General features: G+C 47.3%; 1 protein-coding gene across 1 annotated transcript; it reads right to left on the reverse strand.

Moving 5' to 3' along the window:
- Positions 1486–2445, reverse strand: LOC8084364. The gene has a single exon (XM_021455259.1). It carries the CDS (start codon positions 2443–2445, stop codon positions 1486–1488), a length of 960 nt encoding a protein of 319 aa, XP_021310934.1.

Genomic DNA, 10280 nt, shown 5'->3' on the forward strand with positions numbered 1-10280 from the left:
GGGCCGTAAAGAGGTCCCCTGTGGTGGGCTCCAGATACTTTATAATCGACGGAGATTTGTATCCCACATAGATCCCCAATTTTCTATGGGGGCCCATTGTTGTACGCTTCGGTGGTGAGATCGGTACGTATGTAGCGCAACCGAACTTTCGCAGATGGGAAATGCTTGGGGGATTTCCATGTACTAGTTGCAACGGGGACGTTGCATGGTATGCAGTTGGTCGCAATTGAATCAGTTCAGCAGCGTGTAAGACTGCATGACCCCAACATGAGGTTGGAAGATTGCAATTCTGCAATAGCGGTCTAGCAATGAGCTTGATTCTCTTGATGAGAGACTCGGCTAACCCATTTTGTGTGTGGACATATGGGACAGAATGCTGTACTTGTATTCCTAAGGCCATGCAATAGTCATTGAAGGCTCGAGAGGAAAATTCAGCAGCGTTATCCATCCTAATGGATTTTATTTGATGTTCAGGATGTTGCGCTTTGAGTTTGATAACTTGCGCAATTATTTTGGCAAAAGCATGGTTTCGTGTCGATAGAAGAGACACATGAGACCATCGTGTGGATGCGTCTATTAGAACCATGAAGTACCTGAACGGTCCCGATAAAGGATTTATCGGGCCACATATGTCCCCTTGAATGCGTTCAAGGAAGTTGAGTGGTTCAACTTTGATTTTGAGGGAAGAGGGCCTCAAAATTAATTTCCCTGTTGCACATGCGGTGCAAATATAATCTGAGGATTGGGGAAATTTTGTATTGGTTAGCGAGTGACCAACAGAATTGCTAGTAATTTTTCTCATCATCCCTATGCCAGGGTGACCAAGGCGATCATGCCAAGTTTGGAATGCATTGACATTCTGAAAAATTACTTTGTACGCAACATGTTGTACGGGTTTTATGTATGAATAGTACAATCCAGACGAAGTTGAGGGAATTCTTTCGAGAGTATCTCTGCCATATCCGTTATCCTTTGTAATGAGGAGGAACTCCTCATTATTTTGGTGATGGGTTTCGATATGATACCCATTTTTGCGGATATCTCTATAACTCAATAAGGTACGAGTTGAATCAGGATACAGAAGTGCATCCTCGATTGTAATCGTTGTACCCATAGGGAGCGTAATAATGGCTCTTCCAGAGCCTGCTATTACGGCATCGCGTCCAGCGATTGTTAAAACATTTCCTTTGCTCTTTGTGAGAGTTTGGAAATATTTTATTTCCCTGAGTATAGAGTTAGTGGTGCCACTGTCCACTAGGCACATTTCCTCATCCATCGGATTGACTCCCGTACAATCTCTGAAAATAGAGAATATAAAGGAGAATGAAATTCTCAACATGAATATATATATGAAATATAAAGATTTATTGATGTTGAATTGTGCATAAGTCAATGAACATCAAACAGAGTGTAGCAAAAACAAATTGTCAATTATTACAATCCCGAAGGCGAATGATGAAACTAAAATCTCAAATGACTATCAATCTAGTTGTAGTCGCCGAACAGATCATCAGAATTGTATTCAATGATCATGTTGTTGGTGGAGTCATTTGCCATGCCATCAGGTGGAAGAGGCGCCATTGTGTTGCTCGGTCCCGCTGGGGCGGGGTTGGAACATCCTGGGGCTGCCAGATCGTTGAAGTGTGCTTCAGACGGTTGTCCACCTTGGTTGGAGCGTCCTTGGTTGGAGCGTCCTCGTCCCACGGAATGCAAGTACAGTTCCACAAGGTGTTTAGGGGTGCGGCATTTCTTAGTCGGGTGGTTGTAGCAACCACACTTTGTACAAGTTGAGGACTTGTCTTTTGACTTAGAGTTGTTGCCTTTGCCCTTAGTACCTCGAGGCTTACGGGGTCCCTTGCGCTTGTTTTTGCCTTTGGAGGATCTAGGATTGCCATTCTTGTTGGCATCCTTTGTTGTCTGTTTCTGAGCATTTGCATGTACTTCGGGCAAGGGCTTGGCACCGACAGGGCCTTGATTGGAGTTCCATATGAGGAGCTCATTGTGCCTCTCAGCCTGAAGTAATGTTTTAATGAGATCAGAATAGACTGTGAATCCCCTCTCACGGTATTGCTGTTGGAGGATCATTTGAGCGGGAAGCATGGTAGACAAAGTCTTTTCAATTTTCTCCGCATCAGATGGCTCCTTTTCACAAAACCTCAGTTTGGAACTGAGTTTGTGCATGGCATGGTTATATTCATTCACAGATTTGAAATCTTGAATGCGGAGGTGGTTCCACTCATGAGTGGCCTCCGGGAGAATAACTGCCTTTTGTTGCTCATACCGCTGTTGCAAAGCAAGCCAGAGAGCCCGTGGGTCCTCTTCCATCAGATATTCAGCTTTGAGATCTGAATGGATGTGGTTCCTTATTATGTATAAGGCATGGTACTTGGATGGTTCAGACAATGGAGCATCTCCCTGTTTGGGAGTGTCAATTGCCCTATACATTCCGCGTAACGATAGACTCACTTTGAGATCCATCGCCCATGTAGGGAAGTTGTGTCCATCAAGAGCTAGCTCGGCAAATTCCTTCTTAGAAGAAACTTGGGCATCGGACTCTTTGGTGGCCATTGCCTACATGTTTATTTGCATAAACTTAATTAATTGCGGGGTTGTAAAATTAACAAGAATGTAATTGCATATTTATATAACAATGTAAATTGCGTATATAAAAACAATGTAAAATTGTATATGTAAAGCAATGTAAAATTGCGTATGTAAGACAATATAAAATTGCGTATGTAAAGCAATGTAAAATTGCGTATGTAAATAACAAGGTAAACTTGTTTATGTGTAGCAAGGTAAACTTGCATATGTTTTATGGTATTTTGATTTCTCATTTTGTGGAACATAGGTAGTCACCATGGAGGTGTAGACCATTTTATATTTTCACTTTGGGATGTAGTCCTTGTATGTTTATTATTAAATTTGGGAGAGCACTTTGAGGAATAAATCCCGCAGTAGTATGAGTACTACCTTGTGGTCGCCAAAATAATAATAAAGTAAGGTGACATCTAGTGAAAAATAATATTCCAAATAGGGAGAAAAATTGACCATAAAAATATTTACATATATACATGTGATAGGGAATTGTAAAGACAAAACGCGTTCGACATGTAAATTTTCCATTCATAATATGATTGCGGAATGTAAAAATATTTACAATGCAATTTACACCAGGGTCTAAATTTGCAAGAAAAATAGACTAATAAACTGATGTAATTTAGGGAATGAAAAATGCTATGTAAATAAATAAATTAGCTAATTCAGAAAATAAAATAGCCAATGATAACTGGCCCAGGCTGAAAACTCGCAGGCCTCAACCTGGGCCTGGGCCACCAATTTGGCCCAATTGGGGGGGGGATTTGGGCCATATATAAGGCCAGGGGCTAGGGTTTCCAAACCCTAACCCCCAGCCTCCCAGCCGCCGCCGCCAGCGCCCTGGCCAGGAGGGCCTCCAAGCCGCCGCCGCCAGAGGGCGCGCCCCTGCGCGTGGGCCTGCGTGGCCCCACCTCGATCCGCGCGCGAGGGGCCGTGCCAGAGGAGTGGCCAGGCCGCGCGGTCGGGACGCTGAGCGGGCTCGCGCTCCCGTGAGCCGCGGTCGCGGGGCGAGGCCGCGTCGCGAGGACCGCCTCGGCCACCGGCGGCCGGGCCGCGCGCGGGGGAGGTCGCGCCGCGCGGAGGCGAGCCGCTCGGCCGCGGTCGCGCTGCTCGTTCGTGCCCTGGTGCTGCCGCGCCGTCGGGCCGCGCCGTCGGGCGAGCGGGGACCGCGAGCGGGGGCCGCGCCGCGCGGGCGCGTGGAGCCGCCCGTGGCCGCGCCGTGCGGGCGCGTGAAGCCGCGGAGGACGCCGCCGTCGGGGGCCGCGCAGGCCGCCTCGTGCCGCGCGGCGCGCGTGGGCGGGCGAACGGGAGCCGCGGCGCCGGGTCGCCGTGCCGAGGCCGCAACGGGCGTCGCGCGAGGCCACCGCTCGGGGCAGGCCGCTGAGGTCGCGCGGTGGTCCGTCGAGTCCGCGAACGGCACCTCCTCCCCCTCCCCCTCTCCCCCAGTGACGTTCTCAAGCCGGGGGAGCGCGTCCCCGAGCCGATGGCCCGTGGGGGACGCTGATCCACGTGCGGCGGAGACGCGGGGGCGGAGTTGGTGGCGGCGGTGGTGGAGCAGCGAGCGCCGGGTCGACGAAGTACGGCGGCAGACGAGTCGGCGCCGACATCCGCGCCGCGATTGTTGGTGGAGACGGACGGCGCGGAGGCGGGCTGTGCGCAGCCCGCTCAGAAGACGGCGTCGGCGTCGGGTACCGAATCGGCGACTGCGGCTCTATGCCCAGTGACAGCCATTGGCTGGCCACCATGGATGGTGGCGGTGGTGGGCACGGGCCGTCGCCGTGGAGCGGGCACCGAGGCCGGGGTGGAGCCGGCAAGGCGAGGACCGGCGCTGGAGGCGCCGGTGGAGTTGGTGCCCTCGATGGTGGCGCCGCGGGCGGAGCCGCGGATGGCGCCGCGGGCGAAGCCGTGGACGACACCACCGAACGCCGTGACGGAGGGCCGACGTTTGCATGTCGGTTTCCCCCGAAACGACGTCGTACAGGAAAACGCCCGGGGTTCCTGTTGAGATCACGGCGTTCGCCACGAAAGCGATAGCCGCGAGCCTCGCCAAGGAGTTCCCGGATGTCCTCCAGTAGTTCCGCCTGAAGGCGGTTGTTGCCGAAGTGTGTGCCCAATGTGCGGGCACGGTTCATCGCCATCCAGACGATTTGGAGGATGAGGGAAGCCATTGAGGCAGGATTACGGCGAGGGAAAGGCATGTTTCTACCTTGGGGTGATGCCCTAGGCGAAGGTCGATCCCTCGACGATGTTCTATCCAACCGAGCTATTCCCCTCTGGGGCAGGGGAGAGCGATGTGCTGATAACGTGTTACAAGTAGAATGCGAGAGTACGAGAACAGAGAGGAATAGAATGAACTCGGGGTGTTTGTTTATTCATTGATCACGGGTATTTATACAGTCGGGGGGGAGAGGAAACTCTCGCCCCAAGTAAACTCGTACCCACGATGAGTCGTGGGTGATATCACGGAGGTGGAACCGGTCTCCACGGGTACGTGCGTAGTCTTGGGTGATATCCCGTGGGCCGTCGTGGGGGAAGTCGTAGTTAGGATAGATCTCCCGTAAAGGGAATCCGAGGAGATGAGATCACCCCGGAAAATATCCGTAACAGACGGGACGGACGGGTGGCCATCACCGCATCCAACCATCACCCATGCCATGCAGTTGACGGTCGACGCAGCGCGCGGCGCGGCGGCATGTCGTGCCGTGCCCGTGCGTGAAGCAAAACTCCAACGAAAAACCGTGCGATGGAGAGCCAGCAGTTGTGGGCCAAAAACATACCGAAATAGCCAAGCCCCATTCACATTCTCGACGACGACCCGGGCAGGGCTCATACGTGAGAGTGAGACTCCCCAGTGAAAATGGACAGGCAGGGGCCCAATGAAGACAGCCAAGCGATCAGACGTGGCTTTGGGCCGTGTGGGCTAATAATGGCTGAGGCCCCCACTTACTTGCCCAGTCTCCACTTAAACCAGAACACACGTTGCTGCAGCCTGCAGCCTGCAGGTGCTTTGCAATATCCGGAAGGAAGTATACAAATACTTCATCGCCTTTGAACACGGAAGCTGAAGCATGTCTCCAAGCTCTGTTTTTTTTTTCCTGATGCAGATGCAGATGCGGAGCATGGCATTGGTAGAACCAGGAATGGATGATCTTGAGTAGCTGAATTGCGTTTAGCCCTCGCCACAATGGAGCATGCATGATAGCTCACCACTCGCAACACCTTTTTCCGATCCGCAAGATGAAACTGTGTATGTCCACGAATTTCGATCATGCAACGGTGGTTGACGCACCGTGGGTCTGCCATGCTGTAGTTTTTTTTACTAAAGGAATTAAATAATAGCTGGATATATGAACACGTTACAAACACTTTAAATTGTATAAATATCTAGAAAATAATTTTAATCTATACTGTATCCATATTGTGCGTAGCTTTGGATCTCAAAACCAAACCAGCATGACGACGCTTTGCCGTATGAATGACCGCAAGGACAAATAATCGGCAATAGGTCTAAAACACATATGCCCAACGAACGACGGCAACATTCATATAGGCGGAATTGAGAAACTTCTTCTTGCTGGTGTCTTCCTTTTTCTTCTTTTTTTTGCCACCGAAGAATGAGGAAGACTGATCTCAAACTTATTCTCTATAGTCCTTCATCGTAGTCAGATCTAACTACAATAAAATGAAGAAAAGACCGAAGAAAATTATTCTATGGCAGCAACACCATCTCCACCTTAATGTCGCCATCCAAAAAAAAGTCTTCATGTCGTCAAACCGGTGAGAATGCTGACGCCGTAGTTGTTGTCGTCATCTTTAACAGAGCCACTATGGAGAAAATAATTTCACCCTGCTCTCTTACCGTCGTTGGAGAGGAAGAAATAAATCCCAAAACCAAGAAACTTGGCATACAATGACCCTAATACTAAAGACTTGATTTACTAAAAAAAATATTAAAAAAAAAGATGGATCCCTACTCCCTCCGACCTTCGGCGATATGCCAAAGGAGGATGGGAGGGGGGGAGGGGGGCAGTGGTGGTGGAGAGGAGAGCCGCGGCGGTGCCGAGGAGACCCTAGAGTCGCGATGATGAAGAGCTGCGCGAAGATACGTAGTATTGCTTCAACTAGGTGTGCAATCTTTGGCCTTGTTTAGTTCCACCCAAAAATAAAAAAAAATCAAGATTTCCTATCACATCGAATCTTACGGCACATGATAGAGCATATAAAGATAAAAACAATAACTAATTGCACAGTTTATCTGTAACTTGTGAGACGAATCTTTTGAACCTAGTTAGTCCATATTTAAATAATAATTAACAAATATAAACGAAAGTGCTACATTATATAAAATTTTTTCATCTCGACAACTAACCAAAGCCTTTGTAAAAAAACACTAGGTGTGTATTTCTCTGATTTAATAAACAACTTAGTACTTTTCTAGCTGCCCGGTGCCGATATCTGGTCTGATTGAGTTCATATGGAGATCTTAAAAAAAAAAAACAACGGCTGCCAGGGACACTGAGCAGCTGTCGGTCGCTTGGGCACTGAGCAGGGGCAGAGGTTTTCAAGGCCTGAAGCGCATGGAGAAATCCTTCTGTTTTCTTTTCAAAAGAAAAATCTTCCGGTACGCGATGAAAATGGGCTAAATCTCGTGCGGATCATGTGAAGAGAAAAAAAAAACGATGATCCAGCACTCCAACTGAGACTTGCGGATGAGGCATCATCCCCCTTATCCAAGGAGCCCAAGATTTCATTTTATTTTTATAATAAGCCCTCAAACATGCGCCTTTCTTTTTCGGAAAGACGATCACGACTTGGCGATTCAGTTCATATATCTGTGTCCAATCCGTTGACCGTTGACCGGGCTGCTATCTATAGTTGGAGTAGTTACTCAGGCCTTGTTTAGTTCACCCTAAAAACCAAAAGTTTAAGATTCTTCGTCACATCAAAACTTGCAACACATTCATAAAGCATTAAATAAAGACGAAAACAAAAGCTAATTACACAGTTTGTATGTAAATCGCGAGACGAATCTTTTGATCCTAGTAAGTCTATGATTGGACAATATTTGTCACAAAATAAACGAAAATGCAACAGCAGCGAAATTCAAAAAGTTTTCACATCTAAGAGCACCTCAAATGGTTTGGCAATTTTGGTTTGGTATTTGATGTTGTTTGCCAACTCCCAATTGCAAATGCAAAGAAAAAAAATATGTTCATCCCTAAAGGTTTGGCATTTTTAACTTGGCAACTACCTAGTGGACCCGACAAAATCTTTGCCCGTGTCTTTCTGTCCCACGCTGCTGTTTCTTCGCGCGTTTTTGCCGTCGCGCGAAGGGAGGCGCCGCCGCTCGTAGACGTTCCTGTCCGCCGGCGTTGGTTCGTGTCCGCTCGCAGAGGTTCGTGCCTTCGTGGACCTCATCCCCAGCTGGAACTTGCCGCTACCTAGACGTCATCCATCAAGCAGTCGCAGGAAACGACGCAGAACTTGCTGCTACCTGGACGTCATCCATCAAAAACTCGACACGACGCAGAACTCGATTTGGTCTTTCAATCGCGGGAAACGAAGGGCGGCGCGAACTCCATTGGCGCGAGGACTCCCAAATGGAAACTGCACCAAAGAGACCAGGCTGCGTACAAATTTGGCGCATAAAAACCGGACGCGAGTGTTTGCCAAACCATCAGCCAACTCGCAAATATGCCTCTCAAATGTCAAGTTTACTAAAATGGCAAACCCGTTTGCAAAACCGTTAGAGGAGTGTTTTTTACCTTTTTGCCAAATAACACAAATGCCAAACTAGAATGACAAACCGTTGGAGATGCTCTAAACAAGGCCCCAGTAGATTGGTCTTGTTTGGTTAGAGACGATAAACTTTACCGTCTATTACATCGAATGTTTAGACACATGAAGTATTAAATATAAACTATTTACGAAATTAAAAATATAACTAGAGAATAATTTACAAGACGAATCTTTTTACCTTAATTAGTTTATGATTGGTCGCTAACTATCAATAAAACAAAATGCTACGGTATCAAATAAACTTTAACACGTGTTAAACACGTCCTAGTAATGTCAGCACGGTTTCCTTAGCGGTGGCATGCTCGCGCCAGTTCCAGATGGGCCAAATCTGCTCTTTTTGCGGTGAAATTACTGCTCGTTTGTCCAATTCTCCGCATGGCCGTACAGTACCAAACAAAGACGTCATCGCTTGCTTGTGATCTGCTGGACGGCTAGTCAACCATTCAATGATCTATTGATCCGGTTTGAAGATTTTTCGCCATCTCAAAAAACAACCTGCGTCCATACGGAGCTCTTGGTGCGTACATGCGTTCCCATGCAGTCAACTCTCGATCCCATCCCATGAGACCCGTGCTTAATTCTAGTACTACTAACTAATGGAGTTGCTTTGTCATCGTTAGTGTCGTAAACAGAGAGCTTTTACTTTTATCCCTGTCATGTCATGGTGTGAACAGAGGTGCCTCTTTTAGAATTTTTATTTCAAGTTGCCTTGTTTTCGAAAAAAAGAACTGGAAGTTGGTGGTGGTACTGCAGGTTATGTATGTGATGTTCTTCGCACAGCACAATAGGTCAACTCTTCTATGAGACTGCTTCTCTGATCTACTATTTTACAGCGATGCGTTAGCTCGTTATTATTATCTGAATATGCAGAAAACGACGGTCCCGCGGTTTAATTACAAGTGCTCCTGTCAACTATACTAATAGAGCTGGTGCCTGGTAATAGTCGTCGGAGCACTGGAACCAGACGACCCAGACCGTCGTCGTGCCGACCTTCCCAAAGTTGCCTGAACTTTCTATGCTCTGCGTTCAGACTCTGATGCCAGAACTTTATTTGTTTGGAACTAAATTTGCGCCAGCATTTTCCTTGAGGTGAGATAATAAAGAAAAGATCATCTCTTTCAAAACCAAGTCAAAGACAGGTGATAATCTGTGATCTTCGGAGATTCGAAGCATTTAAAGTGCAACTAATCTGGTTCATGTTGTTTCATTCAGTAAACCTGTAAAACAAACAGTATCAGAGGCCAAGCCAGAGCCATCTAGACATCTAGTACACTAGTAGTTCACATGCTACATCCAAGGATGGCCTTGTTTAGTTCATCCCGAAATCCAAAAAGTTTTAAAGATTCTCCGTCACATCGAATCTTACGGCACATGCATGAAGCATTAAATATAAACGAAAATAAAAACTAATTACACAGTTTGTCTGTAAATCGCGAGACAAATCTTTTGATCCTAGTTAGTTCATGATTGAACAATATTTGTCAAATAAAAACGAAAGTGCTACAGTAGCGAAATCCGAATTTTTTTCAGAACTAAACAAGGCCAAAGGCTGCTTCCAAATCAACTGTGCTCAGCTGATCATCTCATCAAGTTCACATTTAGAGATAGTACGAGACCGTACTTGTGCCACCTAATAGACAGCCTGCATCATCAGGTTTCTTTTATGCTGCCTGGACTCGTTAGAGTTTATTTCCATAAATAATTAAACAAAGAACGACACGGCTGCTTTGACTGTGGTCAATTCAAAGATCTCCTCGTGCCTTCCTTTTCCTTGTTCAGAAGATAAACATCTCCATTGTGCTGCTTGGCCAAGAACAATCCAAACAAAATAACGCGTGTACACATGGAGAACAAGGGGGAATCTGATTCCGAGGTTGGAGATG

Source organism: Sorghum bicolor, chromosome 3 (assembly GCF_000003195.3).
Source record: "Sorghum bicolor cultivar BTx623 chromosome 3, Sorghum_bicolor_NCBIv3, whole genome shotgun sequence".
NCBI lineage: Eukaryota > Viridiplantae > Streptophyta > Magnoliopsida > Poales > Poaceae > Sorghum > Sorghum bicolor.